Raw genomic sequence first — 23,605 nt, 5'->3', positions numbered from 1 at the left:
TGAAAGTCACCCTTAGCAACATAAACCGTCGGCTGCGGTCGTTAAGTCGAGGACCGCCTGCCCAAGGCTGCCGAGACGCGCCGGGGAGCAGGAACAAGCGGGACGAACCTCACCTTTGCAGTGTCGATGCAGCACATCCAAGGCAGCAATGAGGAACTCGTGGGCGTCTTGCTGCTCGTACCCTGCTAAATGCCGTGCGTGTGTCCATACCAGGTGCAATAACCTATATGGAATGTGAGGAGATCGGTGCCCAGAGTAGAACTGCGCCCGGGAGAGGGATGGGGAGGGGAGAGGGTTAGAGGGGAGGACGGGAAACGAAACAAAAGGTTCAGCGGGCTTTTTTTTTTTTTTTCCTTTCCCCCTAGCAGCAAACATAGAAAAATTCTTCGTGGAAAGATTAGAATTATTCCCTAATTTTTTTTTTTAATCCTGATTTTGTTATTTAAGGCAGTGAACATATATCATACACCTTCCTCTTCCTGTTTTCCCCGTAGCAACAACAACCCTGTGAGGTGGGTTGGGCTGAGAGAGAGGAGGACTGGCCCAAAGATACCCAGCTGGCTTTCATGCCTAAGGTGGGACTAGAACTCACGTTCACCTGGTGGTTGGCCCAACATCCCCCAGACGGCTTTCAAATCTAAGGCGAGACTAAAATTCAGTCTCCTGGTTTTCTAGCTTGGTGTCTTAACCACTAGATCAAACTGGCTCTCTGATAATGTGTATTATTGGACCTCGAATCCAAACTCTTTATATGTGTATCAGACCAGTATGTCATCTAGAATTAAGGGCAGGGAGCATCTTTCCTAAGTTTACAGATTTTTACACACATCATATTATACATCTGGGAGGAAAATTCTTCTCCTTGCTGTGCTAGAGTTTTGCTGGCCTGAAACAACACCGCAGCAACGCAACAATGCACAAATGCCTTTTATATTCCAAAGGATCGATAAACAATCCTAAGATGCCAACAGGAATGGTAGAGAGACCAGAGCCTGAACGCAACTGAAATCTGCTGATACAGCAGTTGTGACACTATAATTCAAAGAACCGCAGCAATAAAACTTCCCCCTTCTTACAATTAGTTCTGGAATTATCCAATTACTCTACCCAGTGGTACTTTCCATAATTACTTCACTGTGCCTCTTGATATGTATTCCTCAGTGTTTCATTAAAAGGATAAAAAAAAAAAACCTAAAGGAACTTTCTCAAACTACCTTTTACGTTGAACAGGAGGCTTTTTAGCCTCCTGTTAAGTTAGGCTGTCTGTGCAGCTCTAGCCCCTTAGCATTTCAACTGACCCAGTTTCGAAGGCCTTTAGAACAGGTCTATATGTAGGTTGGGCTAGGAAAAGCTTTGAATTCAATTTGGATGGGGTGGTTCAGAAGAGACGGCAACACGAAGGCACGCACGTTATATGAAGACCTCCGTGTAATTATATGAAGGCCCTGGGAAAGGTGCTGATGGTGGAAGAGGTGGAAGAAAAGCGAACAAGAGGATAAGGGACTCGGTTACAGTGACAACGGACACAACATCGTGAGATCACGCTAGGGAAGGACTGTCGTGGAGAAAACCTATCTGTGTAGTTGCTAAGAGTTAACACTGACCTGTGTGTTCTGACCCAACCTCGTCTGACTCTGTTGCAGGGGTGGGATTCAAATTGGTTTACCGCTGGTTCGGTGGGTGTGGCTTGGTGGGTGTGCTTTGCGCACATGGCAAACACACACTTTGCAAGCACGCGCAGAGGCGTTCCTACTGACCTTCTCCTGCCCTCTCCGTCTCTTCAGCAGCTGATGCGCGGCAACCTGCTGTGCCACGCGATGCAGCTGAGCATCAAAAGCAGGAAATGAAGGTCAATATGGAGCTGGGGTGGGTGTATGGGCCCAGCAGCTGATCATCGGCACAAACCGGTTTGCTCCCAGGTGATCTTTGGAGCTACCTGTTCTGTCGAACTGGGCCGAATCGGCAGAATCCCACCCCTGCTCTGTTGGTAGCTCTGCTGGCAGCCAACGGGCCACAACACTGTGTTATAACCAATCAGAATCAGCTGACCATACTGTTTTCAAACCCATCTGCCAACAGCAAGTTGCATCCATGATTACTTTAAACCGATAAGAGCAAATTATGGGCGACCGTTCTGTCGTCAATTGGCACCTTGCAAATGGGAGCGTATGAAAGAGGAAATGGAAGGAAGCCTAAAATACTGAGTAGAGCGATCTCTGGTTGCCTCTTACCCATCGCAAAGATGAAAGTGTGACATTCTGAACAACGGCGAAAAGGGGCAACTTACCTCCTGAAAAAGCGTAGACATTTCACAGACCAGACATGAGCTGGGGCTTTGCATTTCACATTTGTGTCTGTCGGAGAGGAAGAAATCTCGCAGCAGTGGAGTGTGAGTAAGTGCTTGGACAATACAGTTCATAAAACATGTGTTCCCAAGATTAATTAGCCCCCGCAGACCTGTTTCAAAAGGAAACAAAAAGAGGACAAGGGGACTGTGGTTCAGCTTAAACACAACTGGAGGTCAGCTCAGCTCAAACTTTCAATCATAGCAAAACCAATTTATGATCATAATTATTATTTCTTTTGTATTTTGTTCTCCTCCTATTTAGCTTTTAAATGTTATAATAACCAAATGGCTTAAATACATCTGGCAACGTGATTAGGTATTGTGATCCCACCCCCTCAAAATAATGCAGGCATCTCATATGTTAAAAGAATTTACTTTCCCTGCTGAGCAAAGCACCTAGGGCTCACCATACCATGTTTAAAACTACAGCTTCTTAAACCTTTACCACTATGAGATACTGAAGACTTGAGCCCTCTAAAAATGCTGCAGAAAGCTACGCTTGGCAGTCTGTATTTGCACACTAGAGAGGAGATCAAAGCTTGTACTGTGGCCCTCAATCCTTGGTCTCTAGCCACTGTTCACCCACAATTCCCATCACAATAGCCACATCTTGGTAAGAAGCTATAGCAGTTATAAGCCAACATTTGGTTTTTTTTCTCTCCCCGTTAAGTAATACATAAAAACATGAAAACTGCAGAACATCAACAAAATTGAAAAGAGCTTTCAGCATATTCATTTTCATAAGTATTTTCATCCAAGATCCCTAATGCTGGTGGGGTTTCTGGGAATTGGAACCCTACATATCTAGAAGATTGATGAAGGGTGGTTTTAAAGCATTGACTGGAGGAACAAAATATAAATTCACGTTTGTTCTGGAAATGAAAGTAAAGAAACTTCAGCTGAAAGCAGGAAAGTAACAAAATATTTGAACTTAACAGCTGAAATTCTCTCCTTAAAACAACAGGAAACAGGAAACACTAAATCAGGATATTAGTGGATGTAGATGACCAGCTTGAAGATTGGCAAATTCTTACCTCTCCAAAGCAATACAACTAAAATTCTGAGATGGCTCATAATATTAAATGGCCTTGTATAATATGCAGAAATATTTCTGAAAAGCCTTTCATCTTCCTTTCCCAAGCAGGTATGTGTTTCTGTTGCTAGGATACTGCTGCAGACTAAGAACAGTGAATCACTATACTGGACAGCCTATTAAGTATTGATACAGAAGCTGTCCTAAAATCACTGGCATTAACACAACACTATCATCTTATCAGCCCAACAAGGTACCTCTTATTTTCAACAAGGAATTGCTTTGCTTAACTTTTGTCTAAGCGTTTCATTTTTATTACAATCTGCAGGGTAAATATTAAATGCCTTTTAGAATGCCTTTTAACACTTGAATGGAATCTATCATATTTAGAAAGTGTGCAGCACCAGACATGATATATTATGCATTTGTGGGCTAATTGTACAGAGGCAGAAATCAAGAAACCCTGTGTTGTAAGCAAAAAATATATCTTTATCTCACTAGTCCAAATTCCAAAATAAGAAGCAATTCAAAATACCTTACACAAGATAAGACACAAGTGTATCACTTAAATACACTGTGCTTACTGACTGTAACTCTGGAAAATAGATTTGAATAATGGAACAAGGATGATGTTTATTTATTTCTTTTAACAGTACAGGTAGTCTTTGGCTTATGACCACAATTCAGCATTCTATGTTTGGACTGCAGTTGTGTATTGTAGTCAAGTGCACACAAAAAGAAACAAATATCCTTTCCACCAGTGTAATAGCCTTGGCAACAACGAGGCTGTTGTAACCGCAACTCAGGGATAACTACTATAGTTTTAGTATCACTGATTTCAGTTACAAGTTTCTCTAATGATGGGAAACAGCGGAAGAAACAACAAAAGACAATAGGAGTAAGACAAGGTTTAATATGAAGGTTAATGGCAGATTGCGTCAAATGATTTCTGATTTAAGAAACAGAGATGAGATAGAGAAGAAAATATAATAGAGAAGGACAACTGCATTTTTAATCTTGCTTCTTGCCTGCGAGTATGTAAAAAACCCTGAACAATAAGAAGTGAAATATATGTTACAAATTGAATGCAAGAAGGTTGAATGAAAAATAATCTAGTTCTGTAAGTGGCCAACAGATGGCAGTACTGATATCTCCAAAGCTCTGCTGTGTTTTTTAGCATCTCTTCTTTCACTTCAATGAGTGGGAATTATGTTACATGCTGTGACTGAATTTTGACTGGCAGAGGAGTCCCTCCAATTGAAATTCACCATCAAATACAGGTTTGGGATGATGGTAAGAGCATAGATGTGAATACTACGCATCTCCGGACCCAAAATATAAAGACAGGTAGAGCTTAGGTTCAGGAACAAAGTGAACAATGTGTGACAGCAACCAACTGGTTTCCCAGGAGAAGGGGGGCGGGGGGGGTTACATTATTGATATTTTCCAATCTTAGAAGGTTTGTGGGAAAGGGCTTCCTTGCATGCTAAGGGCAGAGGTGGAAACTTCCAAGAGTTGAAGTTGGCCAGCAATTATTGTCATGCTATAGGAAGGAAACTGAGGAATTTCTTCAGCACTTTAAGACAGCCTACTAAACATAGGATCATTGTTATAAGCCAGAATTAAAGAATTGTTCCATGGAGTAGCATCACAAAGTTTCACCTGCAAAAAAAAACAACAACAAACTGCAGAGCCCAGGCTTTGGTAGGAAAAGTCATGGTTATAATTCTTTGGGACACACAGCGAAGTTATTCAGATGGATTTCCTTGAACCTGTACTCACTATCAACACAGAGCGCCACACTGTAACGTCCAAACCTTGAAAACAATGATTAGAGGAACCATGGAAAGAAATTCTGCTGCAACACTGCAACATTAGGCTGACTCATACCTCGTCAGTTATCCATAATCTTACCCCAAATATTATATAGGCCCGAGTTTGGCATCATGTAACTTCTATTAGTATAAGTGAAGAGAAGAACCAGGGGAGATATAATAGAAGTGTTCCAATACTGGAGGGGCTGCCACAGAGAGGAGCAGATCAACCTATTTTCCAAAGCCCATGAAGGCCAGACTCAAGGAATGATGGATGGAAACTGATCAAGAAGAAATTCAACCTGGAAATAAGAAATTTTCTGACAGTGAGAACCATCCAGCGATGGAAGAACTTGTCTTCAGATGTTGTGGGAGCTTCATCCCTGAAAGCTTTCAAGAAGAGACTGGACTGCCCTCTGTCAGAAATGGTGTAGGGTCTCTTCTTTGGGCAGGGGGTTGGACTTGATGACCTACAAGGTCTCTTTCAACTCTGTTATTCTGAGGCACTACTCTGAGACATTTCCCTAAAGTGAAGGAATACCACCGCAGGCATCCGTTTGACTCAAATGATGAAGTGGAAAAAAAAAAAAGTAAGGATCTGACTGAAGAGGCAAATTGTGGAGTTTGTTCATGGTGATTTTAAGAAGTCTGCCTGTCATTGGTAGACATGCACAGAAAATGTTGGTAGGCAATTACATATAAGTAATGAAATAATTAGTTTCAGTGATTATTTCCCCGTTTCATTTATTCAACTATCCATACTTAAAGTAAAGTTATGTGTAGGCCTTACTTTTCGTTCAATGCCCTTATACTGAGATGTCCCCAGGGTTTGCTGGGATCAATAATCCTATAAAATAATGATTACCAAACTGTCTTCTCCTTCAGCTAAACACCACCAATTTCATCAGCATTTCTTCACAACTCAGTCTTTATGCCAGGGGTCTCCAAACTTGGGACCTTTTAAGACTTGCGGACTTCAACCCCCAGAGTTTCCCAGCCAGAATGGGGGAGTTGAAGCCCAGGAGTCTTAAAAGGTCCCAAGTTTGGAGAGCTTCTGCTCGAAGCCACAAAAACTATTTCCGTACTGGGAAATTCCTAACGCGGAATTAGGAGGTATATCACAGAGAAGTTCTTTCCACGATGGAATGTAACTTGGATTAATAGCAGTCTGGGGGCCTCTAAATGGGATGTATAGCAAATGCAGACATTCAGGGATAAAGGCAACAGTGACTTGCAAATGCGGTGTCATTAAACTTTCTGTAGTCTAACTCGTGCCAAGCTTTCTGCCAGAAATTCTGGAAGTAGTTCAACTCTGCAGCCCTGAGCAGCCCTGGAGATCAATACAGAGAGAGTTCTGCAGTAATCTTGCATCAAATTTTCTCCCTTATTTAAAATCTACACCAAAGTGCTTACCGTACATCCTCCTATATAAGACCATCCGTTGTTTTTACCAATTTACCATATGGGGTGCAGAAAGAAACACATTACTATTGTTTTTGTCTTATGGAGAAGGTGAAGTTGGAAGGCTAAGAATAATGACAGGGGACTCCACACAGGCAACCGGAACAAACCTGGAAGTTAAGCAGGACCGATCCTTGTAGGTACTTGGATGCTGGAGCAAGTGGGTATTTCCTGATTCTAGGACAGATCGGGAAATTTTGGAGAAGAAGGGAATTTTTACCAGAACTACACTGATAAAGCAGTAGGGGAGTTTTTCCTCCAACAGATATAATTACAGTAACCCAATCCTTTTCCTTGATAAGTCAGGAATCCGACACACAGTGATCACTGCAAATGGTTTCACTAAGAATCAACAAGAGGGTCAAGGAATTCAGTTTACCAAGTTGTTTTCATTACTGCTTCCAATGGTAATATCAGAACCACAAACTGCAAACTTAAAGCTCGAGAAACAAACTCCCTGCCCTACCACAGTATCTGTATTATGAAGTCATCCAACTGCCTTGGTTAAAAATATTTTGGTAAAGCTGTAAACAAAGAAAGTATGAACACCTCCTGTCACATAATAAGGGCTGAAATGACAAATAAAGAGGGTAAAAGATACAAATACCAAAACAGAGAGAGGCTTGTTGGCTTTAGAGGCTGTTCTTAGTTAGAATTTCACTTTCAGAGCTGACGGTATATGCAAAAGAAGACATAACAGAGTGAAAGTCGGATGCTCTTAATTTAGACATTAAAGCAAAAAAAAAGAATTGATGTCTTGTAGGCAGAGAATATTCCAAGAAAGCTGTTGTGATGTCAAGAGGTTTTAGAGATGTGATAAATAAATAAACAAACCAGCCAAGGAGATGCAGTTTCAATTTCCTATTTTTAGGTGAAACTGAGTCAACTGAGCATTCAACTAGAAATAAGAACATACCGTATTTATCGGCGTATAACACGCACAGGCGTATAACACGCATTCCCTTTAAGAGGGAAATTTCAGGAAAAAAATATGCGGCGGGCGCAGCGCTGACATCACGTCACGACGCTGCGCCGCCGCTAGGCACTATTGGGAACGGGATCCCTTAAAGAGGATTCCGCTCCCTGGACATCGGCGTATAACACACATACATCATTTGCCCCCTATTTTCAGGGGGAAAAAGTGCGTGTTATACGCCGATAAATACGGTATATAGATCACTGTCCCATTCATAGAAACATTTTGCTTAGCAGAAAATCCTATTTGTTTAAGATATACTTTTCCAGTTTGAGCAATTTTAATAAGAAATGTTTAAATCCCTTTTTAAAATTGCCAATTTTAACCTCAGTTATCACCTACACCCACAGAACTCTTACTGCAGTATAGAAGTATTCAATTACTCTTTAAAGGGTGTTTCCTCTGGACTGGGTGGAAATGAATGGTAAAATAAAGAGATAATATATAAATGTATTTCGTGTTGCACATATTTTTTGTAACAAAATGAGGATTTTATAAAGAGGAAATTTTATATTCTCAATTGGAGCTCTGAAGCCAGAATTAAATTTGTGCAGATGGCATCGTTAGAAAATGAGACTCACTCCTACTAAACTGACGAAATACAGTTTATACATAAATTCTTTTCTCCTTCATCCCAGTAACTCACCATATGTTGCTTATATATTCTTATCACTATTCACAACAGACTTCATGTTTCGAAAAATGGGAAGAAAAAAACATTGTCAGTTACCAATAGGTTTTACAAGCCAATCCTACATATTATATATTAGTATGTACCAAAGCATGTCAAACAGACATTGTGCAATTCTTACATTTCCGGTGGTACTAAAACCAGGTATTTAGTTGCTATATTCCCTCACCATAAACAACAGGTTGGAAGAAATAACCACATCTGACAAGACGGAGGAACTGTTATGCATTTTGCTGTGATTTATGATTACAGAAGGTTCCTCCTCTTTAGATCTTTGTCTTTATTCAAGGATCTAGGTAGATTTCCATTACTTTAGCTGTAACTTAAGGTATTTATTGTAATTTTGTCCTAATATCCTAAGGAGATATCCAGTCTGAAAGACAATTTTGCTGTCTATGGCCAGCAGCTTTTTTTTTTTAAAGCTAATTTGATAAACTAAGCAGACCATGTTCTAATTCTCTTCCAGAAGCCCAGCAATCATGCTTACTGTTTCCACCATTGAATATTGATACCCAATAACATTTCCTTGGGCACTGGGAAGAAAATGTGTTTTGCTTCACATTTGAAACAAAGAATGCGCGGCCAAAATATTTTATCAGGGTATTTCAAGTACACTGTTGAAACAAACAAACAAAATCTGAGGCAATTAAAATATTCCGTCAGTACAAAACTAAAAACATTATAAGCAAATATAAATCAATAGGAATTTAAATGAGTCCTTTATCCCTTACTTTTTATTCAGGGGCCACAACTGTAGATAGGATGATAGTTCGTGCCAATCTCTACCAGCTAGCCAACTTGCAGATAGATTGTCAAAGGGCATAGATGATTTTTTTTTTTTAAGTGAAAATAAACATTAAATCCTACTCAGCTTTTCCAGACAAGTAACTTAATTTAAAACAATGGTCGCAATACATACAGCAGCTCTCATTCTTTAACTTACAATTAGTTAACAGCTATCAGCTTAAATATTCTAACACAGCTGGAAAAGCACACTCTTGCTTTCACTACCATGATATGGAGTTCCTTAAATGTTTTCAAATATTTACAAAGCTGCAAAAGAAAAAAGAAAAGGATGAATGCTGCTTAGCTGCATGGAAGAGCATTCGTTCATTAACATTACAATAATAAAACAAAGCAAAATCACCCACTCTTACTGTTTTGCCAGCTTCTGCTACCAATGCCAGCATTTAAATAAATGCAGTTGCATTTATTTAACCGATGAACAAATCAAATGTATTTGGGGTTTTGAGCTTCTTAAATATACCAGGAACTCATCTTATCTACAACCACATAAATGCAGCATCTTTACTGGCCTTCATTCATAAATTTGAAGGAAGGCTTAATTTCATGAATTAAGAAAAAATAAGCAAGTCATCAGAACTATATGTGAATATTTTTTGCAAAGTGCTAACGGGAAGCAATCGCTGTGGTCACCTGGAGCCCCCCCAAAAGGATTTAGTCATGCCTATATTGTGTTTCCCACAAGAGAGATTCTTTGCCGAGTCATGCAAGGCAGCTGGTGGAGATTCTGTCGTATAGTCTGTGGCACAGAATAGCAGGAAACCAACAGATCACATATTTTAGCTTGCCATACCCATTTTAATCCTGGTCGTTTTCAATGAAGTGGAGATCTGTGGCTTGCAAATTATCTTTTGCCAGGCTGCTCAATTTAGGGAGGTGTCAGACTACGATTCCCACAATTCAAGGCTTACGGAAGTTATAGTTCGATGCATCTGGAAAGCTGCACTTTGAAAAGGGTTAGACACTACTGCATGTAAGGCCATCATCATGAGATGTTAGTTTGAACAAAAGTTGCTTTTTTAAAATGTGCATTAATCAGCTGGCAGGTTTGCACACAGCTGCTGAATCTGACGTCCTGCCACTGACTCTCCCAGCTATTAAGACTGTACGGCCTGTTCAGTAGTGGTGAAGAAGAACCAGGGTGGAGTAGAGAAATGCATGCAATTTACTCTTTAAATAAAACAGTTTTTTAAAGCAGCTCTTGGCAGGGAAGGAAAGCCGAGCCCCTGTGAATGGGTCAGAGCCAAGTCACCTCAACTAGAAATGTGTAGTGAATCCTTATTTGAGATGCAAGACGTTCCCGTTATCCAAATTTGACCAAACTGGTGACTCATTGAGAAGCATAATCAAAAGTTGGAGCAGCGCAGTTAAATTCATCTTTGAAGTTTGTCTCCAGATAACTGAAGAGATGCACATATGCTTCTATGACTCACATATATCTCGTAAGAGAGATTTCAGTGGTTTAATGAAAATTTCTGCCTCAAAGAGCTGGGTTTTAAACTACTGATCCTATGGGACTGCTAAGATTTTTCAGCAATGCTTTTCTTCAGAGGAACCTTTTAGACAGCAATTTTGGAATGCGTGAGCAAGCCTATCACCGCGACATCTAATAGGATTCGGTCCTATTAGTTATATACATATTTATTTATAAAAAGCCACACTAAAGAACTGAATAGGGTCCCTAAGAAGAAACTCCAGATTTGGATTTAGATCACATGATCATGGGGATGCTGCAAAGGTTCCCAGTTTTCAGTGCTGTTGTAACTTTGAACTGTCACTAAAAAAACTGTTCTACATCGAGAACTACTTGTATTGTAAGGCAATATGTCTAATCAGACACATTCTTTTGTTGGTTTCCCTGTTAATTATGCAAGATTTGTTAGATCAGGTTAAACATTCCCAAAATAAATGAAACCAAAAAGTTTCTTAATTTCTTTACAGTATACAGTAGATATGGATTAAGATTAGATGACTAGATTTAAACCAGTCATACTGTATAGGAAACCCAGAAAAATGAAGATGATCAACTTAAGAACAGCACCTACATTATAGTTTTTCTGTGGGAATTTGTTCAGCAAGTGAATGTCAAACACAGCTGTTTATTCCCTGTGTTGGTGAAAAGCAAACAAAAAAACCAAGATAGAACAACAGAAAAGGGATGAGTTTTATTTTTAGGACACAGTCCATTAAGGAGGGAATATGAATCCTGAGGGGAAAAAAAAAGCAGCACTCATTCAGAAGGCAACAAATTCTTATATTTACTTGGCATCCCTTCCTGAAGCCTATTATGCAGGTTCTGATTAATCATTTCATCCTGTAAATGGAAATTGGCAAGCAGCATCACTAAAGCACATGATCACCTCAGACCTATGAATGCAACTTAAGGGAACTGCATCCCGATCACCAGATTAGATGCAGCCTGCTGGGCAGCAAATCTGGGAGTTTCCGTTTGATCGAAAAGTCGATGTCACCCATAGATTTCTAGAGGCCAACAAACCTCTGAGAACTCTGAAGCAGCTGTGTGATTCTTGTCTCACAGATGGCTGGTACAATTGAGCCTCCTGGAGCAGCCAGATTTCAGAAAAGCGTTCTGGCAGTTTCTGCATGTGCCTTTTGGGGAGCGTGCAGAAGGGGGTGGAAAGGAAAAAAAAAATACACAGCAAAGCTTCACATTTTCATGACTTATATGAATCAAGTACCAGAAGGAAAGGGCCCCGGGTATTAGAATTGAAAACACAATTATAAGTGAAAGGACAAACCAAAGGCTAAAACCAAGGTCATGATTCTGCATTTTTCAAATTAGAAAAAAAAAAAGGCATAGTAAAAGAGTGGGGTTTAGATTTTTGTGACTTATGCGTATATAAAACAACGAAGGTGATTCTTTCATCGGTCCGTTCTATTGAGAAGTTAGTAAGATGGGGGTTAATTCGGAAGGGAGTTAAAATAGGAATGGTAGAATTGGATTCACACACAAATATTTTAAATGGATAGATTTCTGCTATTATTGTAAATAATTTAGATAGGGGGTTCAGATTGTTTCCATACAAGCCAGTTATGCTGGGGACAATCTACTTGCAGATACATTTTTTTTAACCATACTGATCTCAGTAAACTGAAAACAAGAGTTAATTGATATTCAATTAGAAAGAAGTTTGTTTAGCATGATCTGTATCCATTTTTCACCCGCAGAGAGGCTATATGTTTTATTTAGCTTCTGTGTCATATAGACAGAATACTAATTCTGAATTATGTTCATCATAATTAATAGACAACCCTTTTTAAGTATGGGCTTTTAGAGACCACTACATTTTGACCTACCCTTGCTTTCTCAAGTTGAAAGTAAGCCAGTGCTGGGGTGTTTTTTTTTTTGGCTCAGTTCACCAACCGGCTAGTCTAAATGTAGTCATTCAAGTATTCATTCATGCAATTTTCAACATCCTCCCATCACCTCTGTCCTTGTGCTCAGACACTCATGCTTCAGTTTACATAATATTGAAGGATCAAGCCATGTTTCTGGATGTTGTGTAGAGAATTGCTTAATTACTTTTCCACATGCAAAACCTTCTCGATGCCACTCTTAGGCTAAAGAACTATTACCATATTTATTCCACTCATGTTTTCCTACCCCAGGTCATGCTGCCAAATGTCACACAGCTGCAAGAGGCACCTGCCACTGTTTCTGTTTCTATTGTCAGAGGCATCTCTTCTATTCCTCCTTTTACTTCCCCTTCCATTTCATTTTATTTATTTTTTTAAAAAAAGAGGTTATTCCTCTCCTTTCATTTTTTCTTTCATTTTTATTTTTTTTGCAATGTAACAAATGAGAATCCCAGGTGGCTTTAGCTAATTACTCCTATACTTTGGAAGTCTAATTCTGCCTATTGTGAAAACAATAGTCTTCGGCCACAAAGTAACTTCATATGCTAATCAGAAGCAGACTGTTCTCTAGCTAATACCTCAAGGCTGTTCAGGAAGACTATAACGGTAACAAAATACAAGCTGTGCAAGGAAAGGAAAAAACACACATACACAACGCCATGCTTACATCCCTGGTATCTGAAATTAATCTGATGTGCTCATTTACATCACATGAATAAGATACAGCACAATAGGAAGAATGAACTCGGATTTTTTTTTTCTCTTCCCTTTTAATTAGAAAAGATTCGAAATTAATCTACTTAAAACATTACCAGGCTTCTGATTCTGAATAAGATTGATATGACGAAGCAGAACTATAATGTCCTGAATTAGAAGCCAGAAGTTATTCAGAGCGTTATATGCAGAACCTGTTTTAAAAGTTTGCAGATTAGCTATATTGAGTGGAAGTCAGTATGCATCTTTTTATATACACTGCAATATACAAAGTATATTATTAACAGCTTTTGTGGTAAATAGGCCTCAAAAAAATAATAGATGATGTGGATTATTTGTCTATGTATTCAGCTTAATTTAAGATGATTATCAGGGTGCTATGACAGTTTACAACAATATACACTTTACAAAATACTTTTTTTGCTCCAGAATTCCCCATTTCTCTAGTTCATTGCATTAAAGTCTTACCAAAGAAATACCTTTCTCTCTCTCTCTTCCCAGGAACATCAATCTCTCATCACTCTTCTCAATTAAAATGCTCTTGGCTGAAGTTTATTTTTTTATAAGGAAATTGTACCAGACTCCCAGTATTTGTACTGTTCGTTTCCCATTTCCACAAATCTGATCTGAAGGTATGTCAGAACAGCACATATTCCAAGTGATCACACCACAAATCTTCCAGAATATATAACAAGGTTATTCGAATATCCATAATAAATTTCTAAGGGAAGAGGGGCCTTTTCACAGCCACTGTATGTGGGAACAATACGTTCCCGCCTGCCATGATCCCAAAATCCCTCTGCTGATTAGGAAGTTGAATTAGCCCCTTGATTATGTGTGAAAGTAACGTTTTTGCCCCAATGTGCATCACTTTAAACTTACTTACATTGAACTGCATTTGCCATTTTGCTGCCCATTCACCCAGTTTGGGGAGATTCTTGTGAAGCTCTTCAAAATCCGATTTAAGTTTTCACTATCCTGAAAAAGTTGGGTTTATCAACAAACTTTTGCCAACTTTCTATTCACTCCTAATGTCAGACCATTTAAGTATATTAGCTGACCCTCTAGAAAACCCCATGACCTGCTTAATTCTATTTGACATCTACGCGTTCCTATTCTGCCTCCTGAGCCTTTCCCACAGGGTAAATAGCCTAGGCTACAATGTGCTACCTTTACGTAAGACAGGATTATAAATTTGGCTAAAATATCTTCTTACAGGTAATCCTCAATTTACAACCACAACTGAGCCCAAAATGTCTATGGCTAAGTGAGACAATCGCTGAATGACTTTTGCTCTGTTTTATGACCTTCCTTGCCACATCTGTAAGGGAATCACAGCAGCTCTTAAATTAGTAACACAGTGTTATTGCTTGTCAGAAGGTCGCAAAAGGGGACCACGTGACCATGGGACACGGCAACCGTCATAAATATGAGTCAGTTGCCAAGAGCCTGAATTTTGATCACGTGACCATGGGGATGCTGCAACGGTCTTAAGTCAATTTTCAGTGCTGTTGTAACTTTGAATGGTCACTACATGAACTGTTATAAGTCGAGGACTACCTGTATATCTAACCATGTAATCATTTTTCAAAAAATAAATATAGGTATATACAATCTACTTGATCTTTCATGCCTATGGACCCCAAACAAACAAACGAAGTGTTTATTGAGATTCTCAAACAACTCTAAAGGATTAATGTTAAAAGGCTTACGTTTATTATTATTAAATGTCTGTATTGCTGGGAAATATTCAACCAGTTTTAAAGGAAACCCAGTTACTTCTAAGGATGTTGATGGAGCTATGTTGCTGATGTGTATTCCCGAATGAATTCAAGTAAGAAACACAGATACCAATGGGTGGGGGGAAAGTTAAACAGTTTTTAGGGGTAGATAGTCACCAAAGATGGGGTATCCTGGGCAGTTTAATTGCTCACAGAGGAGAGTGAAAATACAGGCAAGTTACCCGAGTATGCTTGCTTGATTCCTAATAAATAAAAATCCATGCAAACCATATTTACTGATAAAACTCTAAGTTTCCTTCAAGCAAAATGTGTAACTGGCATAAAGATACTACAAATGATTAAATATTTTGCATACAGAAGAATGAAGAATTTTTATTTCTCTTATTATTTTCATTCTGGATTCCTCACCTCAGCACACATTCCCGAGTGAAGGGACTTCTATTTGAAGCAAAGCTAGAAACCTTTCAACAAAAGTCAAAACAGCCAGCAGAACAAGCAAGCAAAGTGGTTTCATTGTTCAGAGATCCTACTCAGACTTTCAATTTATCAAAATACAATCTTGTCCAGCGCTATTGACTTGACACATGGCTGGATTCTCTTTACAATAGTGGAACTTTCTGTAGAGAACTCTGCCCTAAGTTTCCTTAGGTAGTAGCAGTAGTAGTATATGAAATGAATCATTTCCACCAACTTTCCATCCTTTTTAGCAACAGACATGGCTTCTTTTCCAAGAGATTGAGTTTAACATTTGTTTTCTAGACATTTCTAAATATTCAGTTCTTCAGAACTGATATCTACCCAACTCCAAGGCTATAGTACCTTTATGGTACCTGGATTCCAAAATTGCAAAAACATGAGAAATGTATACCTTTTTACTGTAGTTTGAAAATATATAATGCCAACAACAGCTTCACCCAGAAAGAGTTAAGACTCACCCTGCCCACAAGGGATTTATGCAGAAAAATAGGAACAGCAACACAAGAGAGAAATTGGATGAAATATAAGGGAAGCCTTGAGTTTTTCTTATAATTAGGTATTAGATGGATGGAGCAACTATCTGAAAAAAAGAAATTAAAAGGCAGGAAACAGGGAGGGAGGGAAGGAAGGAAGGATGGAAATTTGCCTGTTTTTCAGTTTTTTTTTGGGGGGGGGGAGAATACATTGATAAAGTAACAACAAACCACCTGAGCAACTAAAATATATCAGACCAAATAAAAGATGAAAGAATAAAAGATAAATCATCTGGAAAGAGTATAAGAGGATCATAAACTAGGGGAGAGGAAAGAGACAAATAGGTAAATACCACCAAAGTAAAAAAGACAAAATTGGCTCCTTTCCAAGTATTAACACTATCCAAGCCTCCAACTTTGAAAACTTCACATGGAGATTGACTTTATCAATATTCTGATATAGGGAAGTCGAAGTGCAATAAATGGGAAATCAATATATAAAAGACTAATGAAGCATGACTAGTCCTTGCTTAATAACCCTAACTGGGATTCACAGTTCTGCCACTAAGTTGGAAATATCATGGTGAGGACTGTGGTTTCTGGAAGGAAACAGGTAGGACTACTCAGTTTCATACCTTGGGCCTGTGTTTGCCTCCTAACCATTCTCCTTTGTTTTAGAAAGCTGTTGTGTATTTACTCTCTTGTACACATCAAGAGCTATGCAATGCAATGCGCCATAGTCTTTGAAATCCCTCTTCAATCTCTCTGCTCCACACAGGAAGGTCAGGCAAAGGAGATTACAGAAACCTCTTGCTTCCCACCCCTCTTCAGAGTGGAGAGATTGGAGAGAAAGAGGTTTCGAGAGAGTACTGCAAGCTTTTATAGTACACCCCTGGCTCCCAACCCTGGGCCGCCAGTATGATCACATTGCTTTTGATGGGCAGAAGAGCAAACAGCTTACTCTCTTGCAATCCCTTTCTCTCAACTATTTTCTTGCTCTGCAAAGGAGAAAAAAAAAAAAAGAAATACATCAGGCACAGTCCAAAGCACATTGATTGTAATGGCAATCATGTGACTAAGAGATGCTGCAAAGGTCATATATAGTCTGTAAAGTTATTTTTTAGCAGCACCATAACCTCAAACAGTCCCCAAAAGAATGGTTGATAAGCGAGGACTACCTGTAATTCTGCAGATGATTGTAGAATTAAGTGAGGAATGCAATTCTCTCCCTTACCTATGGTACAGTTTGTGGTTATTTTTCGTCGCTTGGGGTTATGTCGAAGCAGCTCTAACTCTCGTTTGGTTGGCTCCCAAGTTGAATACTTCTCTCCAATACCTGGATAATAAAAAGAAATATAGGACTGTATTTCAGAAGACTGCTTGTAGCTATAAGGATATTTTGGAATGCAAACTGCACCATTCATTAAATAGCTTTCCCTATATATTTCCTCTACAGTTCTGACCTTCTAAGTATGTTCCCACAAATGTATGGTAAAGACCTATTGACTGGACTGTTACTGGCATTTTAAACATGTTTAAAGTAACAGTTTCCTCTCCTTTTCTTATTCCTAGCCGTGGATCAAAATACTTTTAAATTAAAAAACACAACAGCAGGTTGTCCTTTTGAATTAAGACAACTATGCTGTCAGTGAAACCACCCCTGAAGCATGACCTTTGCGTAGAGATGTTTTTAAAATATGATGACATCAGCAAAAATAAATAATCCAATTCATTAGGCAGCTATGTGTTATTTTGAAAAGCTGATGTACAGAACCAATACAATGTGGGTGATATTCAAGCCATTTCCTTAGTATGTAAAAACTAATATCCCCCTCAGTCTGTCTCTGCAATCTGGACCATAAATTATATAAGCTGAGAGCCAAAGAACTTTGCAATTAATTCTGTAAGACTGCTGAGGCTTATCTGCCTGAAAGAATAGCTCCTGAGTCTGGCAAGTCTGTTTTTAAGAGTGAAGAGTTTCAAAGGAGAATATGAAAGGAGAGGTAGCTATTCTACTGAGGAATTACTGTACATATCCACTGAGTATAAGCAGCTCTTTGGATCCTGGCTGTAAGTTTTAGTTAACAATGTGTTGCTGAAAAACAAATGATTGTTATCTGTCTACGAGAATATGTGTGTATATCTACATGTATACAGGTATGTGTGTGGCATGTACACTCTGGATATGAATTTGCTGGGAACAGATAACTATTTGAAGAAAGGGCTGAAATGGGTCATCTTGGTGGCTTTCTGAGTCTAATTGTTACAATCAGAGATGTTAGTAAAACAAATCAATAAAATGATACCTGTTGGGCATTTATTGTATGCAAATTACAGATACATGATCTTATAAATGATATTCTACAATCTCACACGCACCCCAAACAAAGAGGGGGGATAACTCTTCACCTCAAGTAACAAGAATTTCCTGCACTATTACTACTAAGCTAATATTCTAACCACCAAAAGGAAAATATACTTTACAGGACATAAAGCTAAAGTAGATTTCCATGTAATATCGGATGGAGTAACTATAAACAAATACAATATGAAGTCTTAATTTGTAAAGATGAATGAAGCATTTTTGCCGCAACAGATAAAAAGATCTAGCGAGGGTCTTTAGCAAAACTTTTCAAAAATTGAGCTTTCACAGGAAACCCATCAGCTCTTTCAAAGGAGCAGTGTTTTAACTTTTTGAAATCTTATAAAACTAGAATGCAGAAACAATTGGCACGAAGGGAAGGACTTAGCATAAATCAACCAGAGGGGTGGATTAAAGACGATCTTGAGAATTACATGCACTATGCAGAGTGTGTACTAGACATGGCATATCAAGATGAATTTGTGTACATGTTTGTTTAGATTAGTGCTAATGGCAGAAACAAGATTCTGTAAATAAGAAGCAAACAATAAAGACACATTGTTAAATACATGGACAAATATTTACAGGACAAGGACTTACATAATTATCAACTATTTATTTTAATGAGAAAGAAAAAGGTTTCTTTCGACTTTAGCTATGTGTCAGCTCTAAAACAGACCTCCCAACCATCAATACAGCTGCAGGTTGAAAAGGCTTCCTTTAATTTACTAGAGAAACATATATAGCAAACTGAGGGTTCACTCTCAAGTATTGGAGGTTATCACTGCCAATTTTCAGCAAAAGAGCTGTTTTGCTTCTGATTTAATAAGCACAATTTGGCATTGATAAGGGGTTACCTTGACTGTCATGTAGAGAAAGTTTAATGATACTTTGCCAAGTATTTTGTTCTTAAAACTATCCATTATCCCTCCCTCTCTTCCTTTGATTGAGCTACTTTGAAAATAAGATTTAACAAGGCCAGTTGAGAATGATGAACAATGCAATGGCAACGTGCATACCTATTTTTAACAGCCGCCTATAAATGGTGCAATTCCTTCTAGATAGACAGGATATATTTTTTTAAAAAAAATTAATTGCTGTGAAGGGGGAATATTTTGGAGCAGCAACTCAGCTACAGGAAGGTCCTGCAGAATGTATTATTTCCCAGATCATGAAATACATTCTTCACAATATGAAAACATTGCAGATTCTGTCTCTTGCTGGAAAATGGTAGGCAATCAGTAAAGGGACGCTTGCTAGTGAAATGTGTCGCCAGCTCACACTTCTTACCTGTCATTGTACACTGGTAGTGAGAAATCATTGTTGGGGTGAAGGCTAAAAAAGAAAAGAATTAGGGAAAGAAAACTGAATAATAAAACAAACGTGTGTACATATATTTGTGTGTTAATATCTACATATATACATACTGTATGTGCAAACAAAGTGACATTTTTGTTAAGCTGGCACAGTAACTGCCTAGGGAAAGGGTGGCGTTTTGTATGAAGAATATAAATTTTTGTCTACTATGTTCCAAAAAGATCTGAATAACTCTGCACAATCACAAGGGAAGAAAGTATTTTACTTAAATATTCTTCCTAAATTTCGTTTAGCTATGCTTTCGTGATGTGTTCAGTTTAACTCCTGAAGAGAAATAATCTCTACATTTCTCTCTCCCCCAAAACTTTCATTAAAGTTTTCTTATTTTTCTTTTACAAGAATAAAAGGGCCAGTACAACTTGAAATGAAAACTTCTTTCAGGAAGATACTTAAGGAAAACCAAACCTTGTAGCTTCCAAGCTTTCCGCTGTTCTTCTTTGGCAATTTGTTCCATATCTTTGTCATATATGTAATCTTGACACATAAAGCAGTATATACCCCCATACAAAAGGTCTATGGCTGCAGAAGGAGAAGGGATGGAGAAAAATAAACATTTTTTTAAAATATTAAGAAAAAAGAATTAATCTCTTCTTATTAGCAACTTCAACAACTGTCACATGACAAAATGTTATGACTTTTATATGTCTATTGCCAAGCCTCAGACAAGCAGCAACTTTTAAAGATCTTCCTGGTTAAATTATCACAGATTCCAAGGTATGAATCTCCAACACAATCAATGATATGAAAATATTTCCCAGCAGCCAAGGCACAGCTTCACATTCCCTGTAAAAATCGATTCTCTGTCACTGTTTATGTTCATCAGCCTGCAGAGAGCAAGAATAAGCAGATAAACTTCTATAGAATTGTTTTGTGCTTGGACATACCTTTTCTGCAAGCCTCAAAAAATTCCATCATGTTAAGGAAAGTTAGAAATAGTGGATTTTACTGTTTCTGAGCAATGTGAGAGAACTATCAATCTCAAATTTCTAAAAGCGAATTTTAAATCAAGAATCTTCTGATAGTCCTGAATGATACACATGCTAGATCTTCAAAGCCATGCAATTTTAGGTATAAATCAAGGCTAGTCATAAGTTTCAAAATGTGTTGCCTGTGTATTCTTATAATCAATGGAGCTCCAATTTGCCAATGAGCTATGTATCTTTTAATACAAAGAAAACTGAAAATCTATTTTCACTAAGAAAAGCCTTCTAAAAGTTACTAAATTTTAAAATGATTAACACACCGCTTTACAATGAGGATATATCTCTTTTCCTTGTTTAATTGAGTTACACGTGACTGGAAGAATAGATTAATTAAGACATACAACTCTGATCTTGTATCATTTCCATATTCTAATTTAACTAAATTTGATGCCCTACTAAGTCATACCAAACTAAGAACAAAGATTTCAAAACTCTTAGGTTAAATTGCTGCTTAATACTGTTTTATTACACTTTACAAATAAATGTTCTATTCCATTGCTGAAATTGAAATAATTAGTTCCACTAGATTAAACTGGAAATCTAACTATTAGATAAGGGAATTTTTATAAAAGTAGTTCCCGTCATTAATTGGTAGATTTACTAATGGATCTGAAGAGGGTCAAGGATTGACAGCCATGTCCCATAGCATCTTATACTTGTTAACCCAATAACTAGGCTTCAATACGAGGTTTAGCTTTAAAGCAGATTGATTTTTTTAAAAAAATACAATCTTTGTGTGTACCAATTTCAAATTGCTTTTGCTAACAAAATAACTTATGCACACTAGAGTTAACAGGTAAAGCTGTTCATTAATGTAAAAGATGAATGGGAAGGTTTGTTTATCTTCATTTCATACACATACATCCCTTTCTCTTCATATAATGAGAAGATAGGAATGATTTTTAAAATGAAAAACATCAGTTTTAACGATAGCATAGAATGCAGTTCTTGCTTATATAACCCATCCAAGTTAACTGTTGCTATAGCAATATAATGGGTGGATGAATGTCTTACAATATGATTATCTGAATGTTATACCCTAAAATAAAGCTTCAATGTTGTTAAAAATGGAGCATTTCTTATAGATCTAAATGTATGTTCTACTCTGCAACTTGGCTACAAATCAAAGTAATTTTGCAATAATATTTAAAAGTAAATAAACAAAAGACATCAGTGTCAGTTACCCCAAAACTCTCTAGGATAAAAATGGTGTAACTGACATTTGCAAATTTAGTGCAAAAAACCACAATCCTTTTCATGAAGATTTTGATTAAAAATATGAAAATAGCAGCAGAAGCAGATTCTATTACACTTCCAGATCAAATCACATAATCCCTGTTCACTGACAAGTTTTCCCTTTTGTATTTATGTATTTTTCTGTCTGTGTGTGATACAGAATGATCTTTATATTTGTATAAAGGCCTTATACAAATCATCCAGTAATAATCAGCTTAATTTGCATCGAATGGGATTCTTTAGCAGCAGTTAAACTATTTTATTAATTCACATCCTGGAAGCAACCACTGAGATGGCTTCTTATGGTAGCCTGCACATAACAGACACAACACTGAGAGTCTGCTTATGCTTTTTCCATTCCAATCTGGGCTCACTTATCCAGCCTCCTATTTGCCAGGAATGAGGGTACCCATAATTCAGTTCCTTAACCAGAAAGGTCTACAGTTTACACTCTAAAATCATCTGGATGCTGGATTGCAGATTTTGAAGTCTACCGTGAGATAGATTTTGCAAGATGGAGTTACCTATGTTATACGGCTAGTATATTATATTGAGCTTTTTTTAAAAGAGAAAATAATGGTGGATTCCTACACTACTAAGCCTACAAGTGGTGCTCACTTAACAACAATTTGTTCAGTGATTATTCAAAGTTATGACAACACTGAACAAATAGTAAGAAATTGTGCTATTTCACAACTGTCACAGTTGGGTAGAGACTGGAATCTTAATTTCCCACATCCAAATTTAGCATCCTTGCCTTTGCACACTTGTTCAAAACAGATAAAGGGATTTTGACCTGGGTTCATTTGCTACCAGGTGATTTTGAGATTGTAAGAGATGCCAATGTCTGAAATATGGGCAAAGTTCCTTCAGGGTTCAAGATTCTTACTATTGGCAAGTTTATGCCCTGCTGAAAGACAAGAAAGCTACCTGGCCTGCTTTTCCAAAGGAGCTATAAAGGAGTGATAATGCATAACATTTACAACTTATGAGCTCAATTTTCTCCTTTTTTAGAACTTTTCAAATAGAGTTTGGAAAAGGTACAGCTCATCTGTATGGCTAGGTAAATCTCTGAAGAAGACAAATTTGTTTTCGTCATTGCCCTGAGAATTGCACCATAAATAATACCTTCCTTAACGCAAGGGATAATGGAGTAAGGGCTACCATAGCCAGAAAAACTGAGCTTTTTATAACAAAGTTCATCTCCAGCTACCACAGAGATCAGGAAATGTAGAGCGTTTACTGCAAGGTTCAATACCAGCCAAATTAACCATGTGGAAAAAGACAGAACACAATTCAGAATATAAAAATGTGAGCCCAATGCTGATGAACTATGAAAGCAGGTTGTCAGTGACAAGTCCTGTAAAACAAGGTGACAAATCCCTCAAATGTTTCAGCTCCCTCCTTCCTTCTTGGACCTCTGTGTGCAAAACATGCAAATATTTCATTTTGCAAATATACATATAACTGCTTTTGCTAATGATGTGCAGTTGGGTCTCTGGAGTTTGAATTTCTCTTTGTCTCCATGGAGACTGCTGTTAGCTAAGCAGAGCCACTAAAAGCTTCAAAGAAGAAATTTTGTTCATTCTGGTATGTGCCCAGTTGAGAATGAACTGGAAGCAGCTGAGCTGTAGTGATTTTGTATCTGGGGTGACGTTTTGCAACCACTGCTGTCAGAGGGTACAGGTAGTCCTCGACTTATGACCACAATGGAGCCCAAAATTTCTATTGCTAAGC

General features: G+C 38.0%; 1 protein-coding gene across 3 annotated transcripts in view; it reads right to left on the bottom strand.

Annotated features, from left to right (window-relative positions):
* USP22 (ubiquitin specific peptidase 22) overlaps positions 1 to 23,605 on the bottom strand; it is a 51,076-nt gene that overhangs the window by 14,370 nt on the left and 13,101 nt on the right. For all 3 annotated transcript variants that reach the window (XM_026704307.2, XM_026704309.2, XM_087942018.1), the window contains 5 exons: positions 20,055 to 20,168; positions 19,563 to 19,607; positions 17,145 to 17,246; positions 2,288 to 2,457; positions 114 to 261 (listed from right to left, as the gene is read on the bottom strand). In XM_026704307.2, the coding sequence (XP_026560092.1) occupies positions 114 to 261; positions 2,288 to 2,457; positions 17,145 to 17,246; positions 19,563 to 19,607; positions 20,055 to 20,168 (579 nt within the window). The remainder of the gene's footprint in view (positions 1 to 113; positions 262 to 2,287; positions 2,458 to 17,144; positions 17,247 to 19,562; positions 19,608 to 20,054; positions 20,169 to 23,605) is intronic.

Source organism: Pseudonaja textilis, chromosome 14 (genome assembly GCF_049901715.1).
Source record: "Pseudonaja textilis isolate UNSWEBS1 chromosome 14, rPseTex1.2, whole genome shotgun sequence".
Taxonomy (NCBI): domain Eukaryota; kingdom Metazoa; phylum Chordata; class Lepidosauria; order Squamata; family Elapidae; genus Pseudonaja; species Pseudonaja textilis.
The sequence above is the reverse complement of the archived record's forward strand: the minus strand, read 5'-3'. Positions and strand labels throughout refer to the sequence as shown.